Consider the following 15,374-nt stretch of genomic DNA (forward strand, 5'->3'; position numbering starts at 1 on the left):
TTTACTCAATGGGAAAGTGGGAGGCTGAGGGAACACAAGGTAGTACGGAAGAGAGAAGAAAAAGGACTACTGAAGCATTTTTTAAAAAAAAAACTATGGAAGGGAAGGAAGAGGCACTGAGAAGCAGGACAGCTTTGAAAGTTACAGGCTAAATGTATTACATACTTAAAAAGAAATGCAAACTGAATGCACGTGTATAAACTACATCAAATTGCTTACCCTCTCTCAGGGATTGGGAAGGGGTTTGGAACTCAAAACTTTTTAAAAATGTAAAAAATTGTTTTTACATATAATTGAGAAAAATAAAATATTATCCAAAAAATGAAAAGAAAAGAATGCAAGTTATACCAACAAAGACCTGAAATTTTGCATACAGTCCTCTTTTTCTGTTCTACTCTTTATGTGGAAATGAGCACTTTATTTAGCATTTATTAAGTTCAAAATAAAAATAAACAAATAAATTTCTTTTTAAAAATGTCTAGGATAAGGTCACATGGCTGAAGAGATAAAGCCATGGTCAAATTATAGTAATAAATGCTTATTGAGCTCCCTAATGATTGGATAGCACTATATGAGGTATTCTGTTGGGGGAGGGGAAAGGGTGAGTGTAGGTGTGGTGTGGGTGTGTGAGGGGAGTGGGGCTAGGATACCAAAAAAGTAGAAGATCAAGTCCCCACCCAGTAAGGATTTATAGAGCAAAATGTCAGTTCTATCTAAGCAACTCCTCTATTATAGGGGCAGGGATGCTAAAGAGCTCAAGTGAGACAATGTATATTAAAAGCTCCCCAAACCTGAAAGTGTTATAGAAATACTAGCTGTTACTATTACAGCAACAATTATTTTTACAATAAAAGTAGTTTAATGCCATAATTAACAAGGCATCCCTTTGTAAAAATTTCAAATTGTACCCAGAATTTAAACTTATCTTACTGGGTTAGGGCAGTGGGTCTACTCTTGGCTACTGACTTAGGATGTGAGATAGATGAGATACAATTCTCCTAGATCACCCCCAAGATTCCAATTATGCAAAACCTGATGAGAGAAATGCATTAAATTTTGAACGGAAACAGAATCTTTGCCATTAAATTCAACTTGAAGCTTGGAGTGGAGAAAAAGGTGGGGTATTCAGACTCCCTCTAACCCAAAGGCCCAAGAAAACTTTTCTGAGGTTCAAATTTTGGTGGAAACCAAAGCTATGTTTTCAATGGCATGACAAGCTCCCAACGCAGATTAATACCTTTTATGCAATTTGTCCTCTTAAGAGAATTGCACAGAGCACCAAGAAGTTAGGTGACTTCCCCAGAATCCCTCATGTGTCAGAGACAAGACTCAAACCCAGGTCTTTCTAACTTCAAGGCCAGCTCTCTATCTGCCTGTCAAATTTATGGGGATCAAAATAGAGCTTCTTGACCTTGGTATTGCTCTGAATTACATCACTAGCCTGATGGGGGGAGGCAAAAGAGCAGAGAGCAGAAGTTCTCCCTCCATCGCCCCAACTCACTTCCAGAAAGCTTAATCTGCATTAGAGATTCCTGGGTTTCTTACTGGAAGTGATATTCCTGTGGCAGAAACTGAACATACAATTCATACCAGCTGTTTTTTTCCCCCAAACTTCCCAGTTCCAGTCACTCTGAAACTGTTTAGCCTCCACATCATTATTAGCTCCAAGAACAAACTCCAGTGTGCTATTCAAGCGACTCCTACCAGGCTAATCTCTAAAATAAATGCCCATATAAGAGGTTTCATTCATCGCGGGGCTTGGAGGAAGTGATGGTCAAGCTGTCATAGGTTTAAAGGCTGCTAAGTGGTGGGTCAGTTTAGGACACAACTGTAGCTGTCCAAAGCCCCAACCATGACAGTGGGTGGAAACAGACTTCATGGTAATAACAAAAGGACAGAAAAACATTCACTTGGGCAAAAATATATCATGGTCTTCAACATTACCCTGAATATTCAACTACTTATCTAATCCTCTAATCTTAAGGAAAAAATCCACAGCGATGTTTCATTAAACAATGACTTCCTTTTCTGAATTCCACTCGATGCCTTACACAGCTGTATTCACGCAAGTCTGTCTGTGCATTCATGTGCCCTGTAGCTTAGATCTAGAGAAAAGACATTCACTGTTGCCACTAGTAAACACACTAGAGTTTTGCAATCCTTTGGTCATTACTTGGCACTTTCTGAGTTTAAAGGATTGGTCACACTGTAAGAAAAATTATATATGTAAATCAAAGTACTGAATTAAAGATGCTGCCCTTCACGAAAGAGGAGAGGCTTGGAGTCTGCCAAAACAAACTCCAAACACATCCTTTTCCCTCTCCCCAAAACCCAGCCAAAGGCCACAACCATTTTCTCCATTACATTCACTCCAACAAAAATGTTTTTAGAATATCCCAATAAATCACTTTCCAGCGACTGAGCAGAGGTAAGAGACTACACCCATACTTAGTCATGCATGTGTAAGTCACTACAAAATGCACTGCATTAAAGGAACACACAGATATAAACAGTCCAGATCAGAGCACTACAATTTAATCCTGGGTTGGAAGAGAACAACCAAAGAGTAATGAAAGAGTAGAATAACAGACATGTTAGAGGTAGAAGGAATTGTCTAGCTCAATGCTCTCATTTTACAGAGAGGGAAAGTGAGGCCACAGAGGGAAGGAGATTAAGCCTTGGTCTGACAGCTATTAAGCAGGAGAACCAGATTTGATCTCAGGTCCTCTGACTCTAGGCCAGTGCTCTCTACACTACACCACACTGTCACTTCTGAGTACCATAAACTCCTGCAGCTAGTTGAGGTTTAGAATACATACCTACATACAGACACACAGGTATACATACACACACATACACATACATACAAACACACACACACACACACATATGATGCTGCTATACCATCTGGAAAAGTACAAGGGTACATTCAGCAACAGGATTTCCCTTTTAGGGAGATCAGGAGCAAAAAAAGACAGGTCTGTTGAAGCAGTCTTGCATAAGGGTTAGAGTACAGCATTTGGAACCAGAGGCCCTGGGTTCTAATTCTAGTGCTTTCACTTGTTACCTGTGTGAGCTTAACCACTATGGATCTTATTTTCTTCATTTTTAAAATGAGGGTATTGGACAAGATGATGCTACTGGTTACAAATCTATACACATTGAGCACAAACATTTACACACACACACATACACAAACACACACACTCATGACTTCACTCCAAGCACTTTGCAGCTTCACATTTCTGCATATAATATCATTCATCAAAACTGCCACTGAATTCCTGCAGTCCACCAAGCCACTGTTAATAGATAATGTGTGAGCCATCCTCCAATTATGACTGAATTGCATATATGAGTTCATCTGTAAGTCAGTTGTTTGGAATTCAACTTCCCACAGAAATAAAGTGGTAGCTGGGATGCCAGCTGGCCTATGGAAGCCTGCTCAATCCACAATACAGCAAACCATAGTACTATTAAATCTAATACTATAGTCTTTCATTTTCATTTTTCATTGGAAGAACACATTGCTAATTCCAAAAGGGAAGGCAGTGAGATGGTGTAATGCATAGAGTTCTGGGTTTGGTATCAGTAAAACTCGAGTACCTCAGACATTTACTAGATATGTGACCGTGAGAAAGTCACTTAATCTCTCACAGACTCTATTTCCTCATCTGTAAAAATAAGAGATTTGATTCAATGGCAAACATTAATCAAATACCAATTACATGCAAGACACTGTATTGGACTACGAGAATACAAATACAAAACCCAAAACAGGACAGTGCCTAGCCTCAAGGAGCTTACATTCTTCTTGGAGAATATAACATTCACATAATAGATAAATATAATATGAGGAGCATCAGAGCACTAGCAATTGGGGATGGGGGGGTGGGGTGGGAGGTTGGGAAAAGGTTTTTCAAACCTTTGGCATTTGACCTGGGCCATAAAGGAAGCTAAAAATTTTAAGAGGCAGAGGTGAAGAGAGAGTATGTTCTAGGTATGGGAGACAGCTTACGGAAATAGAGATAGAATGCTGAGTTAGAGTAACAGGTATAATCCAGTTTGGCTAGATCACAGCCTTATACACAAAGAACACCGCTCCAAGCACTCTGCAGCTTCACATTTCTGCATTTATATTCACCAAAACTGCCACTGAATTTCTACAGTCCTCTAAAGCACTACTGATAGATAAATCATGCAAGCTAACTTCAAATTGTGAATGAGTGACGTACAGCCTCTTTCACAAAATACAGGAGTAATACAAAAGAAGTCTAGACAGCTGTCTTATGAGAAGCTTGAAGTGTTTAGGTGTTTCATTTATGTTCATTTATGTTTAGGAGTTTCATTTATCTGGGGGCAAGGGCAACAGGGAAGGTAAATAGGGAAGTGCTATGGTCAAACCCATACCTTGGAAAGATTAGTTTGACAACCATATGGAGAAAGGGCTGAGAGGAGAAAGAGCAGAAGCAGAAGGGCCAATTAGGAGGCTATTGTAACAGTCCATGGGTGGGGATAGTCCAATCGTTTGATAATAAGGGTCCCAACTAGTTTGGTGGCCAGGTGAGTAGTGAGAAGGAAATACACGGTGTTGAAATCAATAAGACTTGGCAATTTATTGGACATTAATAGTGAAGGAGAGCAAAATATCTAGAATGATTCAGAGGTCGCTATCTTGGACAATGAAGGATGGCAACAGAAATAGAGAAGTTTGGAAAAGGATAGATTTAATGGGAAGAAACAGTGATTTCCATTTTAGACCCAGGAATTTTCTACTGTGCCATATACTCCAATCAATTTTCACACAGCAGAGGCAAAGAAATCTCTCAGCACAGGGAAAGCAACATTTTTCTGGTTGCTATGACTAATGGCTGCTGCCGGCATCTTTGGTTTGGAAGATGAGATCAATGGAGCTACTTTCAGAGATTCTATGGCTCTCCTAGGGGTTTTTTGTTTGTTTTGTTTTTACTGCAGTCTATTGTTTTAATTTTCAATGTAATTCAATATAGAGCTCTATCCTAGCTACTAGGGGAAAGATAAGACAGTACCTGGCTAAAGTATAGTAGGGGACACCAAACTGTGATACCAATATGCTAAATATGACATAAAATTATACAAAAGTAAACAAGACCGGTACAAATTACAAAGCCCAAGGAAAGACAGGTCATTCTTGGCATGGATTTCAGTCTTGTGTATCAAATTCTCTTCCTAAAGAGAAGGGCATTAAGGGAGAGATTCCACTTGGTTTGAGAAATTCAGATCTGTGCATCAGACTATTGTAACTCAAAATAGATTGCTGCTTTTACTACTTTAGAGAGGCAAACAAATAGATAGAGAGGGAGACAGACAGATGGAAGGAAAGAGATGGAGACAAACAGATGGAGGAGATAGACAGAAGGAGGGAAGGAAAGAGACCGACAGACAGAAGACATGAGGGAAGAAAGAAGGATGATAAGAGGAGCTAATTAGAAATATCTCTATCTGTTTTGCAGTATAGAAAACCACTTCCTAGCTAAAGCCTAGGGCTATAATAGGAAGTTCAAAGGTTCATATGATAAAGACTTTACAAAGGTCAATCTTCCAAGCTTGGCTCTAGAGAAGAAAAAAATACACCTTCTTCCCTTCAGTGCATGGTTGGGGGACTATGTGTGTGAAATATCGTGTATACTGTCAGAGTCAGTGTGTTTGTTTTGCTACCACATCGGGGTTTTTTAAAAATCCATTTTAAATCTTTGTCACAAAAGATAGCTTGCTGAGCAAGGAAAGAAGTGGGATATATTCATAAATGAATATGCTATAACATACAAAAGCATCACTAGAAAATTAAGAGTAAAAGAAAACCCCAAATCCTGAAAAACAAAGATAAGTCGTGCCCTCAGAAATGGAAGTATAATATCACTAAATATGCCTGTGGCTGGCTGAGTCAGCTAAGTCTTAGTGTGAATGAAGCCAAGGATTTCCGTTTGAACTCCATTTAGTCTGGTTACATCCACAACCCCAGACTGTACCTCTAAATCCAATCTGGGTGAGCGTGCAGACCTGATCCCTCCTCACTCCTTCAGAAAAAGCTAACAACACAGACTCTGCTGCTGATAGCTGAGATACATCACTATTGCATATGAAGAACTGGCTTCCTGCACATGAGTGTACATGTTGAACATGTCAGATCAGAGCTACTGCTGCTTCAAAAGAATGCCTTATATTTTCCTCCTAACCTTGCTAACTATAATTATGGGTATATCTAGCCTATTCTCTGGAGAAGAATGTCAAATAACCAGTTTTTATGACTATATTAATCATGCATCTCTGCAGAGAATTAGAAACCTGGTAACAGGGCACAGATCTCCTCTATCCACCCCCTCTAAAATTTTTTTTTAATGTATCTTATTTTCTGCCATTAGTAAGTATTTATTTCCCCACCCACTCATTGAAAAGAAAAAGAAAAGTCGTAACAAATATGCCTAGTCAAGTAAAACAAATCCCTATATTAGTCATGTCCAAAAATAAATATCTCAGTCTGCATCTTGAGTTCATCACCTCTGTCAAGAGGTTGGTCATTGTACTGGCCAGCATTCTTAAGTCTTTCAAAGTCCTCTGTTTGTACAGTGTTGTTACTGCATAAATTATTCTCCCGGTTTTGCATACTTTACTATTCTTCATCAGTTCATACAGTTCTTTCCCAGGTTTTTTTCTGAAACTATCCATTTTGTCCTTACTTGGGGTACAATGGTCTTCCATTCCTACTTCGCTCAGCCATTGCCTAAATGATAAGCACTCCCTCAGCTTCCAGTTCTTTTCCACTATAAAAAGAGCTGCTATGAATATTTTTGTATGAGTTGTTTCCTCTTTTTTTTTCCCTCTTAATCATCTCCTTGGGCAGGTGGTGCAATGGATAGAGCTCTGAGCCTTGGAGTCAGGAAGACTCATCTTCCTGAGTTCAAATCCATAGACATTTACTGGCTGTGTGACCTTGGGCAGGTCACTTAACCCTATTTTCCTCAGTTTCTCATCTGTAAAATGAGCTGGAGAAGGAGATGGCTAACCTCTCCAGTATCTTTGCCAAGAAAACCCCAAATGGGGTCATGAAGAGCTGGACATGATCTAACAACAACAAACCATCTCCTTTGGGTTTAGGCCAATAATACCCTTGGAATTCTTTAGGAGGGAACTTCACAAGGATCTTTATAGCCTACTGAAGAGTAAGAAGTAGAATTTCCACATAATACAAAGACCCTTGACCTTCCTCCCCTGTTCAGAACGCCGGCCTTCATGCAAACCTGTGGCGCCATCAGGACACAATGCCAGTCGTCACTAGTCTGACCCATCCTATTACTATTCAAGTTCTGGTGATGATGCAAAGGACATCTTATCACTTCTTGGTTTACTCCTCTGTGGACCTTTTTTTCCTGGACTTTTATTGCTTTGGTCCTCTTTCTCAGCAAATAAGAAGTCAAATAAGGATGGAGTCAGTCAGTCAACAAGCATTTATTAAGCTCCTACTATGTGCCAGGCACTGGGTATACAAAGAAAGACAAAACCCATCTCTGCCCTCAAGGAGCTCACAATCTAATGGAAATAGTACTGGGTTTAGAGTCAGAGAACTTGGGTTCGAATCCCAGTTTTGACACTACCCAAATGACTTTAGGCAAGTCAAAACTCCTGAACTATAAAATGAGGGGACTGGCCTAGATGACATTGAAGGTCCTTTCATCCTTGTATTACTGACCCTATGAACTGCGGGAGAAACAGTGTTAGAGCTCCACCAGGAAATGAAATGCCCAGAGCCTCTACCCAAGGACACAGCTGGAAATTTTCTCACTTAACACAGGCTTAAGAATTTTGCTGACACAGCTCCTCACTACAACTCTACAAGATGATCTGTTTTATAGAAATTGATTTCCCAAACATCCCAGGCCCAACATAATGGGTTGCAGTGTTCTAGTATACAGTCACTGAAGTTTCCTCTGACATAAAAGGTGGGGGAGGGAGGACAGACGAACTCTATAACCATATGGGGCCAAACCTGCATTGGAGGACGCTGGCTAGAGGGACTGTTAAAAAAAACACTAACATCCTTTTTGGCATGATGGGCAAATCTAGAGACATCTCCACTCCAAATGTTCATATGGATTATTTGTGCCCAACCTGTGGTAGAGCCTTCTGAGCCCATATTTGTCTGATCAGCCACAACTGGACACGCCATACCTTGACTCTGACATAACGATGCCATTTCAGTCTTCTTTGAGAATGAAGGACAGCCAGCACCAACAACCCATTTTAATTCTGTAGTAATATCCATGTGGTGGTTTGGTTCCCAGGCTAGCCACAAAGAAGTCTACTCATCCAACAATGAGCCTGAGCTGCACCTAGATGGCATGTAAGGTATTGTTTCTATGGGAAAACGCAGTTTGAATAGCAACTCAGGGTTCCAGAAACAGATTGTTCCCTTCCTTCCTGCTCCATCCTGAACAATGGAGCCGAGCAGGCACTCAAAGGAGTATGGGGAGAGGACTAGGAGCCCCAAATTTATTGCCAAATCATGTCACCTGAGGTGGGGACAAGTACTTCTTGGGACCAGCAACTTGTTAATTCCTTTAAAAAAGGGCAACTAATTTTTTAAAAATTAAAATAAATAATTTCTTTTTCCCAATTACATGTAAAAACAATTTTAACATTCTTTTTTTAAAATTTGAGTTCCATATTCTCTCCCTCTTTTCTCCCCTCCCCCCTCATTGAAAAGGCAGGCAAGACAATTACTTTGCTAAGTCAATCATTCACAGGAGTGAATGAAATAGAAAGTGAGAGAGTATTTGTTTCCTAGAGTAGTTTGACAAAAGCACACTGATTATGGAAATAAAAGCCCTGAATTTGAATCCTAGCTCTTTCTTATTACCTGTTGACCTTAGGCAAGCCACTTCCCTCTGTGCCTCAGTTTCCTCATCTGCAAACTGAGGGAATTAAACTAGATAAACACTAAATTTCCCTGAAATTCTATGATCTTATACAAAGATTAGACTTAAGCCAAGGACTGCCATAGAACATATGCGGCAAAACTAGAATTTAAAAGGCCTTCCTCAAGCCCCATCTAAGAGGATTTAATTATAGAAAGATTAGAAAGAAATATGGAGAGGAAGCTATTGATAAGTGGTGATAGTTATTTCTATGTTGAGATCATTTTTAACATTTCACACAGAAGTTCAATTTTGTTGAACTATAATTATATATACGAACTATATATATTATATCATATATATGAACTATAATTAGGTTCATAATGAACTATTTGTAAAGGAGAAATAAATAAAAGGATTTAGCTATAACACAGTGGTGAGTGTGGACCTCCTTCCCCAAGCCCTGCCAGGACAGAACGATTCCTGGGGAGTTTCTCTAGATTACTATCATGAATCTGCAGTATTGTTGTTTTTTTTCTCCCTGTTTCAGCCTCCTTGACTCTGGGTCAGTGAGGCATATCTGGAAGCAACAGCTGTCATGCATGCTCAGGCTAAGAGAAAGGTCAGGAGAGACACGTCTTGCCAAATGGATTCTTTTCTCTCCTCACTACTGTGAAGTCACCACAGCAATCTCTCTTCTCTTCTCAGAGATCAATGGCAGCATCATCCCCAAGGACAGGCTTGGTTAGGCAACACTCCTCAGTCAACATGTCCTGTCTGAGCCATCGTAATCAACCCAGTGCCCCAAGGACACTCCCAGCTACAACAGGCATCCTAATCAAGATTCCAGAAAGAACAGGAGAAAAGACTGTCCCTAAAAGTTCAAGAAGGAAACAAGCATTTATTAGGCACCTACTATGTGCCAGGCACTGTGTTTACAAATATCCTCTCACTTGGTCTTCATGGTAACCCTGGGAAGTAGGGGCTGTCATTATCTTCACTTCACAGTTGATGAAACTGAGTCAGACAGAGGTTGAGAGACTTGCCTAGGGTCACACAGTTAAGATATGTTGGAAGCTGGATTTGATCTCAGGCCTTCCTGACTCCAGGCTCAGAACTTTATCCACTGACAGTTGCGGCACTCCAAAACAGACTTCTTCACAAAGGATGAGAATACAACAACTCATTTATTTCATTATTAGATTTACAAAATGTTCACAACAACTGTGGAAAGAGCAGTTCTAAAGTCAGAGGGCCTAGCTTCAAATCCTGTCTTTGACACTTACTATCTTTGTGGCTGTGGCCAAGTTGATTAACTTCCCTGGGCTTCAGTTTTCTTCTCTGTAAAATGAGAACTAGATGGATTCTACCTAACGTCCCTTCAAGCTCCAGACTTCCACTATTCACTGAACTCTTAGATTGGTAATGGAAGTATTATTATCCCATTTTACAGATGAGGTCCAGCAAGGCTGTGACTTGCCTATGGTCACCTAGTTAAGTGTCCAGTCCACTATTCTTTCCACTACACAGGAGGACGAAATAGTAGAATGGGAGAGGAGAAACATCTGGAAAAATCTGTTACTTAATTATATCTCCATTTCTCTTGTTACAAGGAGTGGGTTTTTCTTTTTTCATTGTGGGGGGGGAATGGAGAAAAGCTAGCAACAGTGTCACTGGGAGCAGGGGAAAGGGTCACTGAAGCATTTTAAATGCACAGAAAAGAACAGAAGGAATTTAGAGGGAAAAATAGACCAGCAGAATGACTTTGAAAGTAACATGTTGAATTTATTTTGTTCAAAACAAGCTGCATATAATAACTGAGATTCCTGGTTTCACATGTAGCTCCTTTATTCCTGTTATACTTTATATCTGAAAAATCTCTCCATTTTGGTATTCATTAAATTCAGCATAAAAATTTTAAAAGAGAAAAGAAGAAGGAGGAAGGAGGAGAATAAAGGACTTACATTGTACGCATTAACAATCAGCTGGATGATATTTCTGGAGTCAGCATGTAGAATCTCCACAGTAGTTCCAGGTATTAATGCTGTAAAATTCTTTGAAAAGGAAAAAAAATACAGTGGTTTTTCCTTCCACTTTTGTTCCTTATGCACAAAAAAAAAATCACTGAAATACAATGAATTGAAGAAATTTCAACAATACTCGTCTCTGCCCATTCCCAGTGCCATTAGACAACAAGCACTTTCTAACAATAAAAACTAGGCCTGGGGAGCAGAGTTACTGAAGGGGAGGGGCACTAGATTTACTGAAGGGAGATGGTGGCATCTCCTGGAGGACAACATTATTTCTGGGATGATCTGAGTGAGGTCTGGGATGATTCAAGACACAGAACTCTTCGAAACCACTTCCTTAGTGACCACCAATTTTCCCTGCCAACATCTTCCTGCAATTCCACCTGCTACGTCTAAACATGGTTAAGGGTTATCAGACATATTCCTCTGACTCTTTATTCAAAATCCAAATGGAAACATTTCCAAGAGCCTTAAATGTCAATGCTTCTCTTTTACAGGACAATTCAAACAAATCAGTATATTCTACTCTCCAAAAGATCTCTGGTTACCACTGAGTAAAAATCTGGATGAAATGCTGGATTAGGTCTGAAAGACAAGCCTTCTTCGTCTTATTGATTTATGTACCAATGTCTAAGGTAGCATCAAAGTAAAGAAACACTCAAAATTCAGCAGGCTACATACTGCTTTCTCCTCATTTCCTTGACTAATGTAGAAGTAGTTAAAAGAAAGAGTTTTTGGAAAAACCACCTTGAATAGTATTTTCTAAATTCTTTTTTTCAAGATGTTCAGAAGGAAAAATAAGACCTTTGGGAAGAACAGTGCTGAAGGAATAAACTGCCTAGACCCTGCTTGGCAAAGATGCTATTCAGAGTTAAAGAACTATTGATCAGAAAGGAGAGGAAATTAAACCAGTCATATTAATGAAAGTTGTGAAGGAGTGGGCAGGAAAGGAAAACTATTGGGGCAGCTAGGTGGCGCAGGGGATAGAGCACCGGCCCTGGAATCAGGAGGACTTGAGTTCAAATCCGCCTGAGACACATAATACTTCCTAGCTGTGTAACTCTAGGCAAGTCACTTAACCCCAATTGCCTCACTAAAATAAAATTAAAAAAAAAAGGAAAGGAAAACTATTTGCATGAATACCATGCTTTGTTTGGTTAAACTATACCCATGATTTCATTGATATAGGGAAGCCCAGGAAAGAAAGCTTCACCAATGCAGGTTGGTACCTTCAAATCCTAGAGAATTTCTCAAGGACACCAAGAGATTGTATGACTTGCCTATATATATAGCTTTTAATTGTCAGAGGTGGGACTTGAATCCAGACCTTCCTGACTCAGAGGTGAGGACTCTAGTCACTAAGCCACACTACCATTTTGGGATCTTATTTTTGGCAGGCTAGGATAAAAAGAACATGATGGTGGTTTGGGACAGTCTAGATATGTAGAGTAAAAAAATCTTCTCCCACATATGCAAAAAAAAAACCCTATAGGAGATCAAGTAGAGTGATAAGAAAAAAAGAATACTTGTGCCATTTTTTTCATCTTTTAGGAACTTCCTAGAGCAAAAGGGGGAAGTGGCAGGAGGTGAGGACCTCACGGAAAGGTTGAGTGGTATTTTTACCAAAGATAATCACATTATTTCAGTTTTGACTACAGACTATTAAAAGCAGTAGAAAAAGCCATGTCGCACCATGACTAACTTTGATAGACTTAGCCCTTCTCAGCAATGCAATGTTCTAAGACATCTCCAAAAGTCTCATGGTGGAAAATGCTATCCACATCCAAAGAAAGAACTATGGAGTTTGAATGAAGATTGAAGCATACTATTTGCTTTTTTTTTCTTCCATTTTGTTTTGTCTCCTTTTTCTTGTAGTTCCTCCTATTGGTTCTAATTCTTCCTTACAACATGACTAATGTGAAAATATATTTAATAGGAATATATACATAGGCTATATCAGATTGCGTGCCATCTTGGAGAGGGAGGAAGAGAAAAAATTAAAACTCAAAAGCTTACAGAAATGATTGGTGATAAATCAAAATAAATCCATTAAAAAATTTTTTAAAGCAGAAAAATACACTTAAGCAAAATGCATTTTTTTTTTGGCTTCTAGGCCCCCAGGTAAAAGGAAGTGGTACAGACATTAAAGGGTTAAGAGGAGGAAGGAGATGCAACATGCTTCAGTTCTCTGGTTTGCCTGTGAGCACATGTTCCCTGGAGAAGTTCATAACCTTTCAGGTTAAAGAATGTTAAGGCAGCAGAGCTGACTTGATTTTTGTTTGTTTAAATGAGCACATGCTGTCTAAGTAATAACAGGTTTCTACCTTCCACCTGGAAAGAGAAGTATGAATGAAAAAGAAGGGTTGGAGGGAGGAGGAGAAGAAAGAGCAGGTGTTGCCGGAGGGCAATCTTACCTCAGAGGTTCAGTGTGTCATAAGAAAAGACACTGGACAAAAAAAAAAATTATCTTTCTCTAGATTACCTCACACAGAGCTAAATACAGAGACATTCTTCCTCACCATGGAAAGCTCCTTCCGAAATTCCTACTTTACATTCCCCCTCCCCCCCCACTGGCTTCCTAAAGTTACTTCAATCACTCCAGAATAACAGCTCACACCTCTGTATTACTTTAAGTTACTAGCTATAGGACCTCCACCAAAGTACTTCCTCTCAGAACCTCAGATTGCTCCTCTGGGGTAGACTGTAGTCTTCTTATCATGATTTCCTGTTAGAGCATGTGTCCCAAGGTAAGGACAAGGTTCCGTCTTCCTCTCAATCTTCCCTGGTCTATAAAACAGGACTTCCCACACCAAATACTCAATCAATGCTGCTAACTAATCTACACCCTCCCCATTTTCACAATTTTAATCTCTCTCTCTCTCCCTTTCAAATCAGAATTACCTCCCAATGTCATGGAGCCCATGCCCTCAACTCCTTTACCTTGTAGAGCATGTAATGGTTCTTTGTCACAGCAAATATCAGGTGGATGTTGTTCTCTGCCAATTTCTCTCCAAGAAGAGCAAGCGATGGGTAGTCCTAGGAACAAGAGCCAGAAAGATCGGAGACTCTCCAGAGCTCCCAGAACTGGACTCTGGTGTCCACTTAGCAGTTTAATCCTTACTATGGAGGACACCTTTCCTATAGGGTGAATTTCATAGTCACCAGCCAGAGTTTATCAGCAGGAAGGAGAATACCCAGGAAACTCTTCAAAAGGGCGACCTCACTCTACCTATAGTCTATGAGAGTTGGTGGGCCCAAAGCAGAAACTCTCAAAGTAGCAAGGGAAATTGTTTTCTTTTCTCATATAAGGAACTGAAATCTGTCTCCCTTTAACTTTCCCACACAGATTTCTTATCTGGGCTTAATGTCCCTCTTTTTAAAATATGTAACTGCTTGGCAGGGAACTTAACTAGATCGTGCAAGATTCCCTTCTGTCCATAGGACTCTAATCAAGGAATATTTTAACAAATGGAAATAAAGGATGAAGGTATATGGAAGTCCAAGAATCTGGAGAGTTTGGAATGGAAGGCTAAGTTGAGGCCTAGAGGCGAGTCCAATGGACACTTAGACTATTCCTATCTTGGTTCAGCCATGAAAAAAGAGGACAAGACACTTGGTCAAGAAGAAACCTCTAAGAGCAACTACTGTGGCCCCCTTACCATCTGCTTGGATGCGGTATATTCATTGGCCTCATTCAGATGGCACTGCCCATCATGTGGCTGCACCAGGCCTCCCAGTTTGCCATCCAGGGCAATGTGTGGCACGTCATCTGTTGTGAACACCAGCAAGTGCAAAGCTTCCTTTCGCCAACCAATCTTCTCCTGTAGGAAGAAAAGACAAATGAAAATTCCTGAGCCTACCTGGGTCCTTCTCAAGCCCATTTCTGGGTCATTAGCCAAAGTCCCTGACTGTTCTTCAAGGCCTCCAGAATGAATCAAAGGTGAATGACTTGGCACGTCAACCTGTAGTCCATTTATAAAAGCATTGGGAAGCATTCCAAAGACGTGTTGGCAGAAAAACATCACAGGCGGGGGGGAGGTAGCATGAACATGGATAAGTCTCCAGGGTAGCCTTTCTCCAGGTTGGCCAGTGAGCTTTCTCTGGGTAATTTCACACATTTTTCAAACAGCTAAAAGTATTCGTGACCCTGACTTCAATCCCTGAAATGCACTCCTATAAATTGCTTATTATATTCATTCAACATGATTTCATTGGTTGTTGTTAATTCTTGTGATTGAACTGATTACCAGGCCAATTACGGTCATTGAACTGAGCTACCTTAGTCTTCCCTATGACACTCTAAGTGGACCCAGGGGAATGTGAGGACATGACCCCAAAGAGCTTTGCCTTCTCAAGTCTCTGGACATATGTGCTGCCCAATGCCCTGAGCAAGTCTGTTTTATAGGTACCAATAAATACTAATGGAATTGAAGTATTTCAGCAAACAAATTAA

At 40.0% G+C, this 15,374-nt stretch overlaps 1 protein-coding gene across 1 annotated transcript in view; it reads right to left on the reverse strand.

Moving 5' to 3' along the window:
* The window catches only part of ITGB5 (integrin subunit beta 5), a 198,748-nt gene that overhangs the window by 83,813 nt on the left and 99,561 nt on the right, over positions 1-15,374 (reverse strand). The window contains exons 6-8 of the mRNA XM_020985996.2: positions 14,581-14,742; positions 13,862-13,957; positions 10,856-10,945 (exon numbers count right to left, since the gene is read on the reverse strand). Coding sequence (XP_020841655.1) covers positions 10,856-10,945; positions 13,862-13,957; positions 14,581-14,742 — 348 coding nt within the window. The remainder of the gene's footprint in view (positions 1-10,855; positions 10,946-13,861; positions 13,958-14,580; positions 14,743-15,374) is intronic.

The sequence above is a fragment of the Phascolarctos cinereus genome, unplaced genomic scaffold (assembly GCF_003287225.1).
Source record: "Phascolarctos cinereus isolate Bilbo 61053 unplaced genomic scaffold, phaCin_HiC Scaffold_726;HRSCAF=1367, whole genome shotgun sequence".
In the NCBI taxonomy this organism is placed as follows: Eukaryota; Metazoa; Chordata; class Mammalia; order Diprotodontia; family Phascolarctidae; genus Phascolarctos; species Phascolarctos cinereus.